This window comes from Tupaia chinensis, unplaced genomic scaffold (assembly GCF_000334495.1).
Source record: "Tupaia chinensis unplaced genomic scaffold, TupChi_1.0 Scaffold000047_1, whole genome shotgun sequence".
Taxonomy (NCBI): domain Eukaryota; kingdom Metazoa; phylum Chordata; class Mammalia; order Scandentia; family Tupaiidae; genus Tupaia; species Tupaia belangeri.
Window position 1 is genome coordinate 1,932,314 of NW_006159505.1, and position 19,107 is coordinate 1,951,420.

At 57.0% G+C, this 19,107-nt stretch overlaps 1 protein-coding gene across 1 annotated transcript in view; it reads right to left on the reverse strand.

Moving 5' to 3' along the window:
- PDE2A (phosphodiesterase 2A) overlaps window positions 1–19,107 on the reverse strand; it is a 64,185-nt gene that overhangs the window by 11,410 nt on the left and 33,668 nt on the right. The window contains exons 6-15 of the mRNA XM_006141138.2: window positions 17,342–17,430; window positions 8,656–8,765; window positions 7,769–7,824; window positions 2,661–2,720; window positions 2,048–2,189; window positions 1,668–1,720; window positions 1,394–1,468; window positions 1,239–1,280; window positions 658–723; window positions 314–444 (exon numbers count right to left, since the gene is read on the reverse strand). Of these exons, the coding sequence (XP_006141200.1) occupies window positions 314–444; window positions 658–723; window positions 1,239–1,280; window positions 1,394–1,468; window positions 1,668–1,720; window positions 2,048–2,189; window positions 2,661–2,720; window positions 7,769–7,824; window positions 8,656–8,765; window positions 17,342–17,430 (824 nt within the window). The remainder of the gene's footprint in view (window positions 1–313; window positions 445–657; window positions 724–1,238; window positions 1,281–1,393; window positions 1,469–1,667; window positions 1,721–2,047; window positions 2,190–2,660; window positions 2,721–7,768; window positions 7,825–8,655; window positions 8,766–17,341; window positions 17,431–19,107) is intronic.

Here is a 19,107-nt window from a genome sequence, read left to right on the forward strand (position 1 = left end):
AAGTGGGAGGAACAGCAAGTGGGAGGATAACCTAAGCTGTAAGAAGTGGGGAAAGAGAAGGGGAACAGGCTTGGACCTCAACATGACTGTAAGTAAGCCAAATGGATGACCGCAGGTCAGCGATTACCGGTGCCTCAGCCAGCAGCTGCTGCAAGGGTCCAGTAGCCCCCATAACTCCAGCCTCTTGCAAACTAGTCAGCCCACCACTGCTGGAGCTGGGATAGAAACCCTGTCTGGTACTCCTCCCACATGCTACCCTGTGGAGCCCAGCTCAGCCCCGCCTCCTGATCCACATTGCCCCATCCAGACTCACAAGTCTCCTCCAAGCTTGTTGAAAGTACAGGCCAAGGCTACCACTTGGTCAGTGGCCCGGCTAATGACAGGGACACAAAGCATGGCCTGCAGCTCACAGCCCAACATGGTTTGAAGTTGCTGCACATCCTCCTGCAAAGGGCAGGCAAGAAGGGGAGTCAGGCCAGGGAAGGAGAGGGAGTATGCTTCCTGCCCAGCCCACCCCGCTCTGCAGTAGGCAGCTCTAAGGGACTCATGCAGGGCTGGGATGGAACAGCAGGATGTCTCCCCCATTCCTCGGCTGCCCTGTCCCATCTCTGGGGGTTCCCCTTTCCCCTCCCCTGGTTCAGCCAGGTCATGGCTTACAGAGGTGAGGTCCTTCAGCTGGATACACTTCTTGTCTTCCACCACCTGGCCCAGGCGTCCTGCCAGCTGGGAAGTGAAGAGAGGCTGAGTCAGGGCCCAGCTCTCCCCAGATCAGAGGACCTCAACCCACACCCACTACCAAGGCTGTAAGTTTCAACGAACTGTTCATTCAGTGCAAATGGTGAGAAGAGTCAGCCCTCGGGGGCAGGACGGGGAGGAGGGACTGGCAGGAGCCCCCGTAGAGGAGGTTCTCCCCAACTGGGAGAAAGGTAGGCAGACTCTGAGGGCGGAGCTCATTGATCTCAACAGAGTCTAACAGAAACCAATCCAGAAATACTCTCACTGATCCAGCCAGCCATATTCGAGTGCTCTAGTCCCAAGGAAATTCTCTGTGGATGACAAGAGAAGTCTCCTAAAGGAGCCTGAGCATGAGGCTATGATCTCTTGCAACATTTCTCAGAAGATCCCAAGATCCAAATATTCCATCAGATTCCAAGAGATTCCAAAGGATGCCAGTCCCTCTAGATTCCTGCCTCGCTGGCAGCCCTGCAGACTCCAACAGGGCACAGACATGGACTCACAGGAAAGCTGATCTCTTCTCCCAGCACTTTGTCTCCGATAACCTGGGGGACGAGTGGACGGAGTGGTTAAGACAAAGACCAGGTCCAGCCTCCCCCCCCAAGACCCGGGTTCCTCCCCAAGCCCTCACCCATCCACAATGGACCTGGGTCCTCACCTTGCAGGAAAGCTGGAGATTGTCCTCTGACACCAGCAGGAGGCAGCACCGGGACGCCTGGGTCTCCAGTTGCAGCTGGGAGGGAAGGACAGACAGAGCGAGGGGCTGACAACGGACCTGGGGCCACCCCTCCCCCCAGTCTCCGGTCTCTCTGAGGCTCTGGGGCAGGTTGAAGAGAGGCTGGGGCGGGACGTCGGAAATCGAACTGAGATGGAGGACTTAAGGGGACCTTGGTCCCTGGAGGGAGTCAGGGCGGAGGGGCACAGGTACTCACGTATTGGAGCACTTTGAGCTGCAGGGAAGAGGCATCCAGATCATAGAGTTCCCCTGCAAAGGCGGGGCCGGGTCAGAGAGAAGGCCTTCCCCACTCCCACCTCGAAGCCAGGTCCCTCAGACGCCGCCTAGCCCATAGACTCCCCCAAGGCTCTGCCCCCTGCTGTTTCCGACTCCAAGTGACCGCACTGCCCACAACGCCCTAAGTGCTGCCCAGGCCCCGCCCACCTTGCGGGCTGGTCTGTCTCGCAGGTTCCGCCCACCTCGCAGGCTCCGCCCACCCATGGGCCCGGCCTTCATCCCTCCGGGTTCGCCCCGGCCCCGCCCTCGGGACCTGCCCAGGGGGCCTGCCCAGACCACCAGCCTAGGCCGGGCTCTCACCGCACAGCTGCAGGATCTTTCGGTCTTGGTCCGTGTACTCAGTGGCGCCCTTCTGGTCTTCCTCCGAGCTCTGGACGGTTCCGGGGGCCGCGCCGAGCCCGCGCTGTTGCAGGGCCTGCACCCTCCGCAGGGCCACCAGGGTCTGGGACGGGCCAGACGGTCAGCACGTCATCACCCTGCCCTCACAGCGCAAGGCGCTGCGGGACTCCACGCCTTTGCTTAAGCCGTTCCCTGGGCCTGCCGGGCAGTACCATCGCCCCCGCCTCCACACAAACAACTCCTCCCCAGGATTCCCACTCTCTCTCCGTCCCTGAACAACCAAGTACGGGGTCTTTCTCCACCCCAACCCCCAAATTCTTCCAAGACAGGACAGGGTCCGATTTCCATATTCCCAGCACCCACCGAGAGTCGTAAGTCCTTGTTAAAATCACATAAATACACACAAAATAATAATAATAAAAGCTCAGAGAAGAAAGAGCCTCAGAATCAGGCTGAGAGGTACCGAGACTTGCTCAAGTTCACATAGCTCAAGGGTGGGGGAGCCGGGCTAGAGCCGGGTCTGTGCACCCTCCTGGCCAGGCCATCTTCCCAGCAGCAGCCACGCCCTACTCACATGCTTCTCCACCGCCTGCAGGCTCCACTCCTCCCTGTCGCTCAGCTGGCCACAGTGCACCTGGAGGGGTGGGACAGAGGACAGGCTGCGGACTCTCCCAGCCTCTGTCTCTGCCAGGGTGCCTCCCCATGCCAGCACACACAGTCCCCCACAAACACACACACTCCAGCCTTGACTTGCGTGATAAGCCGGTCCTCTGACCACACAGCTCAGGAAAAGCCCCTCCTGCAAGACGCCTTCCTGGGCTGATGCAAAGAAGTGGTACTTTTCTGTCCCTGCCTTTTCCATCACTGACCCAGTGACAGCTCAGTCCAGGTGTTGGAGAAGAGGGCCTCGGACCCCTCTCCATCTTGGAGCGCATGCAGCCCGTCAGGCCCCCGTTGTAGAATTAGTGGTATCAGCCTCAGCCTATCTGAGTTAGGGTCTGAGCTGTCCCTAGGTCTAGGACAAAGGCAGAGGGCCATCAGATGCCTCTGCTGTGTGTGTGTGTGTGGGGGGGGGATGGACGAATGAATGAGCAGATTGATGAAGTGCTTTGCCCTGCATGGCTTCTCACCATCATATGATGCAAGGGTCCACCTTGCCGCTGAGCCAAGGCCCAGAAAGGTTGAGTGACTTGCCTGAGGTCACGTAGCAAAAAGTGGTAGAGCTAGGATAGCACCGCCCACTCTTGCCCCTTCTCTTCCCTACCTCTCCAGACGGCCCAATCACCTGTCCCTCTCCAAGTTTCCTGTGTCAGCCCCCTCATAGTCGGCCCATCCTTCATAGTCTGTTAGTCCTTTCTCTCATCCCTGGTTGGGTGCTTGTCGAGGAAAATGAGAGAGGGGGAAGGAGAGGTGGCAGGCTAGGGGCCCAATACAGGCCCTGCCAGCAAGGCTCCCCACCTGCGTCAGGCTTCCGGTGCCTACTCAAAGCTGCTCACCGCCTGTGGAGCTCCCCACAGTGCCTACACTGGGGCCCCCCTTCATCCTCCCTCCCCACTTAGCAGCCCTGCCTGCCTCTGCTTTGGGTCCCCTGCCAGGAGCAGATGGAGAGGAGGAGACCAACCAGCAGGTTCTCGGGAAGCTCAAGGCCTGGCTGGGACTGTGGGAGCTCAGAGGGGGAGGGCATCTGGGAGGCTTCCTGAGTTGGCACTGAAGCCTGGGGAGGGCAAGCAGAGCCTGGAGAGAGGGCACCATGCTGGCAGGAAGCTGTCCTGGAGTGCTGGGTGGTAGGTGAAGTGTGGAGTTGAGGACTAGGCAAGGCTGGGGCCCATGGTGTCACAGAGGGAAGGGCCTTGGGTGCCAGGCTAGGAAGTCAGAGTACTGGGGAGCTAGGGCAGGCTTTAGCACCTGAAGGCCATAGTGTCTGGGGTGTAGATGAATGGGCAGGAGCAAGACAGGAGGCAGAAAAACCTGGACGAGACCGAGGCTGCGGAAGATGGTGGGGTTTAAGCTCTGGAGGAGGCTCCCTCTATGATGACTCGCACAGGACAGGGAGTTGGTTCATTCTCATGCAGTTTACATAAATACGTTGGCATTTAACTGTTAGTACATGGAGGAGGACACCCTCCTCGTTCCTTCCATCTGGACCCATCTCTCGGCAAAGGGGAGTGTGGGATCCCTCTAAGACTGTGGGAGCAACCAGCTTCTGGGCTGCAAACGGCCTGATCCCAGGTACAGAGCTGGAAAATTAGAAAGGCCGAAGGAGAGGAAAGAATTGTGGAGTCCTCTTTCCCAAGGGGGCCTCCACAGCCTGCAGCACACAGTCCTGGGCTGCCTCGGCCAAATGCACATGCACATTCACATGAAGAACCTCAGAACCCCCCAACACACTCACGCTAACCCACGGGGATATTCAGGTGCATGTGTGCACAGACATACACAGTGCAGTCACAGAGGTATCCGCACACTCACGCTTACAGTGTCCACACCATCCACCTGTACACCTTCACGCACACAGTCAAGCTCGTATACCCAAGAGGCATGCACACGCTTCTAGCACCCCCATGCACAAACACATGCGATCACTCTGACACACTCACACAGCTTTGGCTCACCAACAGGAACACACACTTGCACGTGCTCTTGCTAATCAGGCCAGGTGTCTGAGGCCCAATGGGCTATAGAGAGGGTTAAAAGCCAGTGCAGTCCCCAGGCCCCACCCTCGCCTAGTTCAACATGGCTAATGGCATGAACACACCATCCCCATATATAGAGCTGGCATGGCTGGCACAGCTGGGAGACAAGTGGGCAGAAATTAAGTCTCAAATGCCAGAGACCGAGGGCCACCCACTCCTCAAAGGGACTTGTTATCCTAGAACTGAAAAACAGAGACCAAGACTCTTTCCACACAAAGACTCTGCAATTGAGGTGCCTCGAGCTGCCTACTAACTGCAAAGGCCCAGAACTGAACAACCCAGCCCTGCACCACCCAGCCCTGCACCTGGACAGCATTTACCTGAGAGCCCTCTGTAGACCCTCTCTTCCCCGGGCCCCAGCATTCCTTGCAAGGCTGCCTGGCCTCCTTGCTAGCACCTGCCGTCATTTGCAATGCTGTCCTTATTTTGCTCCCTTGTTTAATGCCCTCCAGACTGTCTGTGAAGACAGGGCCTGAGGTCTGTCCTGGTCACCTCCGTGTTCCCAGCACTTGGCATAGTCCTGGTGCAGTGAGTACTCCAGAACGAGTTCTTCCATTGATGGGAGGTGGTAAATGAATCAATGACAAGAGCAAGACTCGGAGAGGGGAATGGGGCTTGCATGGAAGGAGCTGGTGACAGCCCTTCCAAAGGTCTGCCTGTGGCAGCCCCTCTGTCCTCTGCACCTGCTGCTCTCAGGACCCGGCCACAGTTGCCTCCTCTGCCCTGGGGAGGATGTGCAATCCCGTGACCTGGGCAGCACTTGTTGCATATGTGTGCTCTGGGGAGAGGGCCATTCTGGGGAAGTGCATTTCTGCATGAGTGGGAAGGTGACGCCTGCAGGAGAGATGGACTGAATCGTCCAAACACCTCCCAGAGCTCTTCACTGCCCAGGGAGCTGGAGAAGGAGAGGGGACAGTTGTCAGAAACTTCCCCTGACAGCCCGACCCCAGGCGACATCTTCCTCGATGATGGAAGTGCACCCCACACTTCAGGCTGCCAAGGGTCACATCTTCCCTCAACACCCCCCACCCTCGTGTATGCTGTTCCCTCTGCCTAGAATACCCTTCCCTTCCCTGCCTGCTGACCTCCTGCCTAGGCTCCCAAGCCCCATCAAATTCCTTCTCCACCATGAGGCACCCCTTGATGTTCCAGAGCACCTGTGGTGACCTCGGGGTGTCCCTGCTTCCCCTAGACTGAGAACTCTCACAAAGCAGAAATAGTTTGCTCTGGCACCCAGCCCGGGCAAGGCAGGGCCCAGAGCAGGAATTGCTGGTGAGTTAAATTTAAGTGATCTGGGATGAGAAGATGGCATAATGGTTACATCACTAGACTCTCACAGAATCGACAGCAGTTTGAGTCCTGGACCCGGCAACTTATGTGTGCGTGCCCAAAAAATCCCAAGAGGAGAATGGAGGAGAAGGAATTGCAGTGTGGCCATCCCCCCCGGGGATGATTCCTCGCTTTCTGTCTCTCTGTCTCTCCAGCAAGCACATATGTCTTATAGCAAAAATCTCTCTAAATTAATTAATTAAGTTAATTAATTTAAGTGATCTGACTTTACTGCTGCCACCACACACAAGCATGCACACACACACACACACACACACACACACACACACATACACACATGCCTCTTCTCTCCTGGAAGAAGGCTGAGGCCTGGACTCCTGGGCCAAAATGAGCCAAGGGGCATAGCAGCCACCCCCCAGTCCACAAGAAGAACAACCTTCTCAATGATGTTCCCCGTGCTTCCCTCTGACCCAGCTCTCACAGTCTCACCTCAACAGAGGGAACTCCTTCCCAGGTTCCTGGCACCCCTAGGCCCCTTTCCCTCAACTGAGGAGGCGGGCCACTGATCACAGCCTCTCCACCCTGCACCTCTGCACGCTGCCCCACACCCTGGTCCTCCTCGACAGGGAGCAAAGTGGTGCCAAGTAGGGATCTTGTCGTCCACCCCGCCTCCAGGCAGATGAGCAGAGAGGAGCCCAAGACAGAAACCCTCCTCTTCTCTCCCCTGCTTCCCACAGAGCTGCCAGCTCCAGCCAGCAGGGGAAAGGTCAGGCTCCTGGAAACCTTTCATTCCATTCTAATGAGCTGGGAGGAGTACCCTGGGAGCACTGAACTGGCTCATGTATTTGCCCATGCCCCTAAGCCTGCTTCTTACTGGGGTGGCCGCTGCCTTGGTGGGCACAGACCCCCAGTGATGGTGACTGGAGCACTCGCTCTGTTTTCTAGGGCAAGACAAGCTCGAGCCTCCTCTCCTCCCCTACAATAGAGCAGAAACCCAGAGCTCTGTAAGTTGCCACAGAGGGCAGTGGTGGGCCCTGGCCGGGGTTCCTGGCCTAGCTGCACCATGAAAACCAGCCCCTCTTCCCACCAAGGCACTTCCTCTTCCCTTTCCCGTGATCACCCACTCCAGGAAGCCCACCCCACTTGCCCAGCCTCAGTCCCAGGTCTGGCTGGGACTTGATGTGCTCCCTGCGGGCGTCCTCACTCCAACCATCCCATCTCTGGTTGGGGCTCCCACACTGTCTCTAGTAGTCAATGTTTTCTGTCCATCCGTCCCTCCTTGGTGTCTCTGAACCACTTCCTACTTCACTGTTTCATGTCCTCTTGGGCACTGCCCCCAACCCATCTTGGGGCATCCCAAAGAGGAACCTGGTCAGCACTGTGCCAAGGGCTGGGCTCACACAGCTCCGCGGGGGCTGAGAGTCCATGGGGGTGTACAGCCCTCGGGGAGTTTCCGATTTGGCCAGTGACTTCGCCCTGCTCCTTCAAGGAGGCTGAGGGCTAGGCTGACCCCAAGACGCCTCAGGTCCCCTCATACCATCCTAGTTTGCTGTGTTCATGCATGCACATGCACACACACACACACACACACGTATGCACGCACATGCACACCCACGCATACGCACGCACGCACAACCCAACAGGCTTCGTCTCTTCCCTCTCCCCAGGTCCTCCCACCGCAGCCCAGACAGGCTCTTACCACGAGGACGGCTGGCACAGCCCCGGCCTCCTTGTCCACCAGCGGTATGACCAGCACTGAGGGGGAGAGGGCAATGAGGTGGTCCTGCAGGGTCAGGGAGGCTCAGAAATACTGAGCTAGGACTCAGGGAGGGAGACAAAGACACAGACAGAGAGAGACTAGGACAGAGACACAGAGACCCAGTGACCCAGAGAGACAGACAGGGGTCCTGAAGCAGCAACGAAAACAACCACAGCAATGACCCCTGCCTAGAAGGAAACCCCCTCACTTGACGGCTTGTTCATGATCCTCCCAGCAGCCCTGGGAAGGAGGGAGGCAGGTAAGGCCAAGTACCCCTGTTTTACAGCTTGGGAAACTAAGGTCCAAAAGGGGAAGTGACTTGCCCAAGATCACACAGCAAGTCAGGTTTCCTGACTCCCAGTCTTGTGCACTTTCCACATCGAGACAGAGGACAGAGACCTAGAGAGACTGAGACATGAGGCAGAGAGAAATGGCGGACAGGGGGCATGGAGAGGAAGAGGAAGAGAAACAGTGACAGAGAGAGCATGACGGCAGCGACAGCCCCATCCAGCACCAGGCACAGCCCATCACAGCCTCGGCCGCCGTCCGCCGAGCCCTGGCACGTGCCAGGCTCTTGACATGCGTCCTCACAATTGTTCCTCCTCACAAGACCCCCTCGAGGCAGGCACAATTGTCCCCATTTCACAGTCAGGAAGTGGAGGCTCAGAGAGGTTAGTAGCACAACAGAGAGAGAATTAGATTGGGGCTTGCCAGAGACACAGAGCCAGAGAGAGAAAGAGACAGCCAGATGAGGATGGGCGGCAGACAGACATGACCGGGAGCAGGACTACCGCCCTCCCTGGCCCTGCCCAGCTCCCAGCCCTTACCTTGGGTGTCCGGAGGCAGTGGAGCCACCAGCCTGGCCAAGGGCTTCCCTGGCAGGTCCGAGGGGCCCAGTCCATTGCAGCCCAGTCGCTTCCCAGAGATCACAGCCTCTCTGGAGAGAGAACATGATCCCACCCTTAGCCTTGGCCCAGAGAGTAGCCCACACCTGGGGACATACAGCAGACGGACCTCGCACGTGTGCGAGGATCAGGACCCGCTGGCCTGCCTTGGGGTGCTCAGAAGGAGAGAGAAAATAAAAGAGCTGGGGCCCCTGGCCCGTGTGCTGGGAGCAGGCAGCCACAGTTTGGCCCCCAGTGCCTCTTGCTGTAGATGTGGGGAAGGCGCGTGAGGGCCCAGCACGGTCCCCAGACAACGACGAAAACAGGGACTGCAAGAGCGCGGGCAGCCTAGGTGACACCCTGCCTCTACCTGAGCTCGGCCAAGTGACCTGACTTCTCTGTCCCTCCCAGAGAGAAAGGACTAGGGTGGGGACAGTAGAACCCCAACCACGGCCATCCCCCAAGAGCAATTGCAGAGCAGCTTTCGGGGCTCAGTGAAGGAGAGAGGCCTCCAAGGCGGTCATCGTAACCAAGGTCACTGCACATCTCCTGTCTCCACGCAGGCCAGCCTCAGCAAGGGGTGGTTGGACACCCTCGTCTCTGTCTCCAGGAGGAGACACTAAGGCACAGAGAGGCTACGGAACCTACCTGAGGTCACACAGCTAGTAAATGGTATAGCTAGGGTTTGAATCCAGCAGCTGGCACCAGGGCTGGGTTTAACCACTGTGCCCAGATCTTCCCAAAGAGACCTGTAGGGGTGTGAACCTGGGATGGGAGACTGGCCTGAGTGTCAGGTGTGATGGGAAAGGGGGATCAGGAAGGACTCTCTGCCCCCACCACACAAACCGCTCTCCCCTCTGGCCTTTGGCTCTTCCTGCTTAAATAAGCATTTGTTTTTTCACCAAATGTCACTCCCTAAGGATTAATCATCCCGGTCCCTCATCCCTCATCCCTCATCCTACAAACTTAACTGTTTGTAGGAACCTCCCAGACTGGGCAGAAGAAAACTGTGTGAGGCTGGGACCCTGGTGTGTGCATGTGAGGCCACTGAGGGGAACCTGACAGGTTGGATGAGGCAAAGAGAGGGGGTGGCCAGCAAGTCGCCAGATCAGGAGGACACAGCTGCCAGAGAAGTCGAGGACCAAAGATGGGAAGTATCTGTTCAAGTGCACACAGCATTTTTTTAAGAGAGATTTTTTGTTATAGGGCACGTGTGCTCTCTGGAGAGACAGAGAGACAGAAAGTGAGAAATCACTTCCCGGGAGGATGGTCATGCCGCAATCCCTTCTCCTCCATTCTTCTCTCGGGACTTTGGGCACGCACACACATGCGCCTGGTATGAGCTTAAGTCACTAGGTCAGGGCCTCGAGCTGTGGTCAACCACGTGGGAGTCTAGCGATATAACCATTATGCCATCTGCTGGTCCCTCACACAGCATTTTCAACCAGAGCAGGTTTAAGGCTCCTGGAGTGCTGGGCTCCCGTCTCCACAGGAGGGAATAAGGGCCTGGGTTGGCAGGAGGGCACTGGCAGCCATGTTTCCTGGTGACTAGACTGAGGAACCCTTCATGGGGTCATGGGGACCAAATCCCACCCTGCTGCTGACAATCTGGTAATCAGGAAGCCACTAGGTGGCGCTGATCCCAGCATCGCTGCGCAGTGTGTGCTGCAGCCTGCACCCCCTCACTTCCCCCTTCCTACCCACCCAGGGCCCTGTAAGGATCTGTTCTCAGACCACCCCAACCCTGTGCTCCAAACCCCAGATACCCAAAGGCCACTGAGGGGCCTCCTCTGGATGCCCCTGAGGTGCCCAAAGGTGTCTCAATCTGAACTCAGCACCTCCATCCTCACTCAGGCAGCCATCTACTGAGTCCTTTGTGGCTCGCCCCCAAAACTGTCCCAGCTGCTTCCCTTTTGCCTCCCCCTCCACCTGCCACTCATCTCTCACAACTGCCCCAAGCCACTGCCCAGCTCAAATGGGAGACACCTCCCCTGGACCCTGCAGCAGCCTTCCTTGGCCTCCAGCCTCCTGCCTGGCACTCATAAATCCACCCTCCACACCAGAGCAAGAGTTTCCTAGGGCTGGCCCATGGCCTGGTGATTAAGGGAACCAGATCACACATGGCTGACCACAGGTTTGAGTCCCAGACCTGGTGGCTTGAAAAACACACTGGGCACATGTGTGTGCCCCAAATCTCAACAGGGTGCAGAGATGGAAGAGACAGGATTGCGGCGTGACCACTCCCCTCTGGAGGAGCTTTCTCCCTCTTTCTCTGAAGAGGCACACTCTGGCTTCTGAACAAAAGAAGAAAGAGAAGCAGAAGCAGCAGCAGCAGCAGTAGAAGGAGGAGGGGAAGAGGAGAAGGAGAAAAGAAGAAGAAAAGAAGAATATGTTTCCTAAACTAAGAACCTGGCGGGAAGGTTCTACTAAAGTCCTCATTCCGTAGGGCCCGCTCAGTAGTTTGGCACTGAGGGCCGAGATGAGAAAAGGAGTTGGACACACGCCTGGCTCGAGGAGCCCAGCGTCACGTGGACACAGCATACAGGCCCACACTGAGTGGGCAGATGAGGCTCTGACAGAGAGCAGATCCCAGCCTACCCACAGGCAGGATGGGAGTGGGGCCTGAGAAAGCCTCCTGGAGGAAGCGATGCCTGAGCCGAACCCTGAAGAACATGCAAAGGTTATTAAGGCACACGGGAAAAGAAGGGCAGGCAGAGGGCGTGGCATGTGCAAAGGCTCCGGGGAAAGACTGGGTGTCTGCTAGGAGGTCCACGGGGAGGCTCTTCAGAGAGCGAGGCTAGACAGGGCAGGATCTAAGGAGCTGGGCTGGACCCTGAGGGCAGTGGGAGCCCTGGCAGGGGTGGGAGGGGATCTGAGCAGGGAAATGTAACGATCAGGCTTGGTTTTAGACTAATCATGCTGGCTGCCTGACTGAAACTCACGAGGGGAGAAGCTGGAGCCAGAAATCCAGTTTCGGTGAAGGTTCAGCATGTTAGTGGCCCTGGACCAGCGAGGAGAGCCTGAGCACGGGAAGATCACCCTTGCCTGATCCCAGGTTCCCCCTCCAAGCACTGGGGCCTCCCTACGTCCTCAACTCTCAGGAACTTTTGGCACCTTGCTCTGCAGCCTGCCACCACCTGGCCCTGTCACCGGATAGGGTTGTCACATCTCAGCCCACCCTGGGTGAGCCCCTTTCCCCAATCCTGCCCTTCCCAGAATCGCTGTCTTCTTCCAGGCTGCAAAGACACCCACAGCCTGCAAGGTGTGTGCGTGTGTGTGTGTGTGTGTGTGTGTGTGTGTGCTCCCTCTTTCTCTGAAGAGGCACACTCTGGCTTCTGAACAAAAGAAGAAAGAGAAGCAGAAGCAGCAGCAGCAGCAGTAGAAGGAGGAGGGGAAGAGGAGAAGGAGAAAAGAAGAAGAAAAGAAGAATATGTTTCCTAAACTAAGAACCTGGCGGGAAGGTTCTACTAAAGTCCTCATTCCGTAGGGCCCGCTCAGTAGTTTGGCACTGAGGGCCGAGATGAGAAAAGGAGTTGGACACACGCCTGGCTCGAGGAGCCCAGCGTCACGTGGACACAGCATACAGCCCCACACTGAGTGGGCAGATGAGGCTCTGACAGAGAGCAGATCCCAGCCTACCCACAGGCAGGATGGGAGTGGGGCCTGAGAAAGCCTCCTGGAGGAAGCGATGCCTGAGCCGAACCCTGAAGAACATGCAAAGGTTATTAAGGCACACGGGAAAAGAAGGGCAGGCAGAGGGCGTGGCATGTGCAAAGGCTCCGGGGAAAGACTGGGTGTCTGCTAGGAGGTCCACGGGGAGGCTCTTCAGAGAGCGAGGCTAGACAGGGCAGGATCTAAGGAGCTGGGCTGGACCCTGAGGGCAGTGGGAGCCCTGGCAGGGGTGGGAGGGGATCTGAGCAGGGAAATGTAACGATCAGGCTTGGTTTTAGACTAATCATGCTGGCTGCCTGACTGAAACTCACGAGGGGAGAAGCTGGAGCCAGAAATCCGGTTTCGGTGAAGGTTCAGCATGTTAGTGGCCCTGGACCAGCGAGGAGAGCCTGAGCACGGGAAGATCACCCTTGCCTGATCCCAGGTTCCCCCTCCAAGCACTGGGGCCTCCCTACGTCCTCAACTCTCAGGAACTTTTGGCACCTTGCTCTGCAGCCTGCCACCACCTGGCCCTGTCACCGGATAGGGTTGTCACATCTCAGCCCACCCTGGGTGAGCCCCTTTCCCCAATCCTGCCCTTCCCAGAATCGCTGTCTTCTTCCAGGCTGCAAAGACACCCACAGCCTGCAAGGTGTGTGCGTGTGTGTGTGTGTGTGTGTGTGTGTGTGTGAGGCAGGGGCTGCCAGGGCCAAGTCTCCCCACTCGCATAGGAATGGGGGCTTCGGGCTACTGCTCAGACCCCCTGAACGGCTCCCCTCCACTCAGAGCCCTCCCTGCCTCACTCCCCATCCCCTGCCCCACCTCCTGGCTGATCCTGGGGCTTGGAGGGACTCTGCACCCCAGGGCCAGCTGTTCAAGCTGAAGACTGATGACTCAGCCCTGGGTGCCTGGGTGGCCATGGTCTGTCCCACTGAAGATAAAGACAGATGGGCACGGAGTGGAGAGGCACAGGCGTGGATTTTATGACGGTTCCATCCCTTTTAACAACTATTTGCTTAATGCAAAAGCGTAGAGGAAAGGTCTCAGCTGACAGCGCCAATGGCCTGCAAGGCTGAGTGGTCCCCTCCACCTCCCGAACCCCTGCAGCCTCCTCCCAGCCTCTTCTTCGCCGGGGCCCCTTTTCCTCCACTGAACCCCACTCCCTAACTGTCCCTCACTGAACCTCCAACTCTCACAGAGCCTTGACCTCTTTCTGAGGAGGAATTCTCAGAGACAAATTAGGACCCAGGCCAGAACCCTGCCTCCCCGCTCCCTCTTTCCCCAGGATACGGGAATCTAAAGACAGGTATGGACCATTCCCTGAGTCCTCTGAGGCAGGTCAGAGAGCCTGACAGGCTGCAGGGAGAGGAGGTCAGGCAGGCCAGGAGGCGGGTTCCTGACACCCCAGTGGTGGGAGAGGGAGCCTGGTGGCGGCTGTCCCACAGCAGCCCGAGGTTTCGTTACACTCAGTGGCGGGAATCAGAAGTTTTCAGGTGGCAGGAGACACAAGGGGAAGGGGGCGAGGCTGGGGCAGAAGTGAGCTGGAGATCTGGGTGGGGCATCCACCCAGAGGGGACGAAGCCTCCAGAAACACACTGGCCCAGGCAGCCTTCGGCATTCACTCCTCTCCACCCTGAAACCCCTTTGCAGCCCTTAGAATTCATTGCCCAGAAGGGTAGGTGGAGTCCCAGAGAGATGGCATGGATTATGGTCGCAGTGTTGCCTGGGATCCCAGGCCTCCTGACTCCCAGCTCAGGGTCTACAGGGAGACCGCAAGGGCCTAGCCCCGTTCTGAAGACCAGATCCTCATCAGTGCCACGGCCCATGGACAGGCTTCCCGAAGCGGCCTCTGCTGGCTGTGAGGGAAGCACAGCGGGGCCGAGATGGAGCTGGCACAGGGAAGGGCTTTGCAGAGAGGGAGCAGCCGAGAAGGCAGGGAAACTGGGATGAAACTGGCTATCTTGGAGCCTAGAGGGGGAAGGGATGGGACAGGCGGGGCTGGGTAGCTACAGGGGCCTCTGCACCCTCCTGGCCATTTCCACCCTGCCTCTCCCCCATAGCACCCTCTGTCCATCCCCTGCCCCTTCCCCTCCAGTCTTATCTATCTTTACGATCTGGCCTCCACATCACACCTGCTGCTGTTTGCCAGCCTGCCACCATCCGGAGTTTCTTGGAGGGACACCCCCTGCCCACTTCCCAGGCACTGCCAGGGCCTCAGGCTCCTCCTCAGCCCGCAGGCAGGAGCCTCCACCTCCAGAGGGAGAGCCATGGAGGGCACCATGGGAAGAACGTGAGCACAAATCCAACAGCACACAGAAAAAGAGACTGAGGTCAGAGGAAGTAATTTTCTCAAGGTCATGCAAGGTTAATCATTTTTGGACTTGGGAGTGGAGGACAGCCTGCAGTTACTGGGCTCCTACTGCGTGCTGGGCATGGTGCCTGGCACCTATTATCTCATGGAGCCAATAGATGGCCCTTAGGGAGGGACACAGAGAGGCAGGGGTGAGACTGGCCAGAACCCTCATTCCAGTGTTCTTCCACCTTCCACATGCCTAGGACGCAAGCCGCGATCTGCTGGGAGCCCGAGAGCAGGGCCCGACCAGCCCTGGGGCTCTCAGGCCTAACCACGGAGCTGGGCTCTCCCACAGGCATAGGCACAGAGAGAGACAGGGCCTGCCCCTTCCCCTCAGCCCTGCTGGCCTAGACAGTCACCGATCGCTGTGTCCCCTGGGATCCCCCACTGCCTGGACCCCTCGTGCTCCTTCATCCCCCAGCCCTCGTCTGGCTCCTGGAATCCCTGACCCCTGTCTCCCAGAAAGCATTCTCCTCATCATCTCCATTGAGCTCTGTGCTAATCGCATTTGAACATTCACTTTTTCCAAAAAAAAAGGAATTACTTTATTTAACTTTATTTTTATTTATTATTATTATTATTATTTTGGAGAGGTTTTTGTTATGGGGTGTGTGCACTCGCCAGAAAGACAGAAAGAGACAGACAGAAAGTGAGAAATCACCCCCCTGGGGGATGGCCACACCACAATCCCTTCTCCTCCATTCTCCTCTCGGGATCTTGGGCACGCATGCACACGTGCCCAGTGCGAGTTTAAGCCACTGGGTCCGGGACTCGAACCATGGTTATATGGGAGTCCAGTGACATAGCCATTACGCCAACTGCTGGTCCCATTTATTTTTACTTATTTTAATTTGACCAAAGAGGGACAGAGCAAAGGGGGGCGGGGGGCGTGGTATGTGACAAAGCAAGCCACCAGGTCTAGGACTCAAACCAAAGTTGGCCATGTGGGAGTCCAGCATCCCTGAACATTTACTCTTAATTTTTTTTTTACCTTTTCCAAAGGTTTTACTAAGTCCAAGGTGGTGGTGATGGGGGCGCTGAATGGCCTGCTGACACATCAACTGATGCTGATGAGGGGACCTGAGCCCCCCGAAGATGCCTAAGCTCCAGCAACCCCGCATTGGCCCTGTGGCAGCCAGCTGCGGGAGCAGGGGTCCCAAGGGCAGAGGAAACTGCAGGAGCTCCCTCCACCTCCTGAGCCTTTCCACTGCGTCCCTTCCAGGAAGGCTGTCTCAGGCTGCTACGAGAGGCTTCCTGGAGGAAGTGAGCTCAGATGAAGCAGTTCTTTAGAATCAGGGTGGGCTGCTGGCTCAGGGGAGAGGAGGGCACATGGGAACAACTTTTTCCCTTAAGATTCCAAAGACCTTCCCAGCCATGACCTTCTAGATTGGCAGGGAGGCCAGAGAGGGGCAGTCAGTGCCTTGTCCACACAGGCAGGGGACATGCTGGCAGGAGAAACAGGGGAGAACAGGAGGTGGGAAGGCTCTGGGCCTTAAGGGAGGATCCGCCGCCTTCGTATAGCACCCCACAACGGCCCACTCTGTCGTCAGCTCCTAGTCAGTGCTCCCGGGGCCCAGGCTGGCCTTTCATTCGGTGCTTAGAAAGCCACAGCCATGTCTTCCGGGCCAGCCTCCAGCCCCCTTGTACTCCTGCCCTTCAACGCCTTCTCATCTGACAGGCCCCACCCCCTCTCACTGTCTTACTGTCCTCTGAGCACATAGGGCCAGGAGGCCAGTGGCCCAGGCCTGGCTCTGCTCACACCTGGATGTGGCCTTAGACATGTCCCTGAACTCGCTGGACTCAGGATTATCAGGGGACGATCAGGCACGAAGCCTGTGATCCTAATGACAGAGATTCTGGCATTTTATCACAATGATAACACCAACAGGCGCTTCTAAGTGCGCAACGTGCATTAACGCGTCAGATCCCCCCAACGCCCTAGGAGGTAAGCGCTGTCATCCCTCAGTGTCTGCGGGGGTGGGTTCCAGGACATGTCATGGTTACTAAAACCTGTGGGTGCTCAAGTCCCTTACAGTCACTCTCTGCATTTGGAACCCACAGATACTGAGGGCCAACTGTACTATTTTTATCATCTCACAAACCAAAACTGATTCACCAAGAAGTTTTGTAATTTGCCCAAGGTTTCACAGCTAGTACACACGGAGCTGGGATTTGAACCTGGGCAGTGGGGTTCCAGAACCTCACAGAGCAAAGGAGCTGCCTCTGCTTTCCTGGTTCTTAGATGCAGGGAGTTGGCATGTCATGCTCTCCAGGCCCGGGGTTCTGGATTCTGGGGCCAACTCCCAGGCAGTGCTCACAGCAAGCCGAGTCTACCTGATAGACACTGTGACCTCAGACCCCACTCTGTGGAGACCGCAGCAGTTAGAAGAGATTTAGCTCTGTGAAGAGAAAACCTACCAGCTGGTATTTTCCCTGAGTCCTTCTACCCCACAAAGCCAGAAAAGACATTATCATCTCCCCTTCCATGCTGGGGTCAGCAACCTGGCCAAGAAAGCCCACCTGGTGGGAGCTGGGCTCCAGGTCAGACCAGAGGCCTTGGAAGGGCCCCAGGCCTGAGAGCCTTTGGCCGTGCAAGACAGTAATGGGACAGAGAGAGCAGCTTACCGGACTTTCCCCTCCTGGGGCAGCTCGTGGTGGGGGTCCTCACACACCAGGCGGGAGTTGCCGTCCAGCAGGTAGGTGTAGACAGTCTCCTAGGATGGAAGGCATGAGTGAGACCTGCAGAGAGGCCCTTTTGGCTGCCTGGTCCGGCCTGCACACAGGCCCTCTGGGAGTTGTTTCTGCTCCCCAGGGGCAGCCAGGGTGGCGAAAGCCCCTTATGAACTGAGCCCACTCTCTCCTGTTGGGAGGAGTTCTGGGCAGGTAGTGGCCCATAAACTTGCCCACTTTCCTTCCCTGTCACCCCAAATCCAAGGGCTGAAGGTGCAGGCAGACCACCCCCTGCCTGCCCCCAGCCTCAGGCACTCAGCAAACAGTAACTGAGAACTGGCCCTGGCCCTACCAGGGGAGGGCATAGAGTGGCAGTGGCCCATGGGGCTTCCCTCTCACCTGCGGAGACACAGGCAGCTCTACAAGAAATCACATAGTTGGAACCAGGAGAGGAGCACAGAGCAAGGCACTGCAACCATTCATGGTAGGAGCCCAGGAGGGCTTCCTGGAAGAAGTGATTTTTTTTTAACAGCATACAAAATGAATGTTCCTAGCATGAATACACTCTATATTAGTCCAGTCAAAGATATTACCATATACATTATCATCAGCAGATAATTTTCCATTTCCATGTTCATGAAATGTTCTGCTTCTTTTTTTTCCCATTGATTCCCTTCCTCTCACACCCCCTTATTGTCACTCTCCTCCCACACTGTCTCTAGTAACTACAGTGGCTCTTCATGATTTATACCTTTTAATCTTTCCGTTTCTGTCATGGAGTGCAGACATTTAATGTATATTAAATGGGAACATACAATGCTTCTCTTTCATAGTCTGACTTTCTTCACTCATATTAAATCTTCCATATTTGTTCACTTTTGATCAAATGCCAGGATCTCATTATTTTTTATGGCTGAGTAGTATTCTGTAGAGGAATACAGCTAAAAAGTGTAACTAAGTGGGAATTGAACCAATTTAGGGAGTGGACACATACTAGATATGCTGGTAGGCCCAGAGGTGTCAAGAGCTTGTAGCATTTAGGAAGTGACAGTGTATGTGGGGGGGGCACAGGTGGGCTTGGGGTCAGCGAGGCGGAGCAGGAAGGGTCTTATAAATAGAGCTGGGGGAGGGGTGGGCCGTGAGCAGATTTGTATTTGGAAGGCTCACTCCCCAGAGTGAGATCGAAGCTCTTGCTCAAAGTCTTCAGCCTTTCAGGTGGCCCTGCCCAAGAGCCCAGAGCCATCTCGGCCCTCAGTTCCACCCACATCTTGGCAGAAGGCACTGCCCTCACCGACCCACAGGCCCAAACTCAGGGCGCCCGCAGGCAGAACTCCAACCTGAGTTCCCTAGACAACCCCCACTCGGCACAGCCTTGCAGTGGGACACCACCGATTTCTCTGTGGGAGGTGGAGGAGGACTCGCCTCTGCTGACAGTACCACGGAGGGCTTCAGGAGGGGGCGGCACTGGAGTGGGGTGTTGACGGCCACCCTCTTCTCTGAAGAAGCAGCTGCCTTCCGTGACTTAGTCCGCAATTCCCCCAGCCGCTCTTGCCCATGAGGCTGTCCCCTGCCCCAAACCCCAGGAGGAGCCCTGCCCCTATTCCAGGGACAATGAGCCAGGGGTGGGAATAACAGGCCCAGAGGGGGTCAGGGGAGACACTGGCCAGGCCTGGGGTCCCCTTGTTCTCTGGGGATGAGGAGCTAGGCTGGGTGGGGAGGTC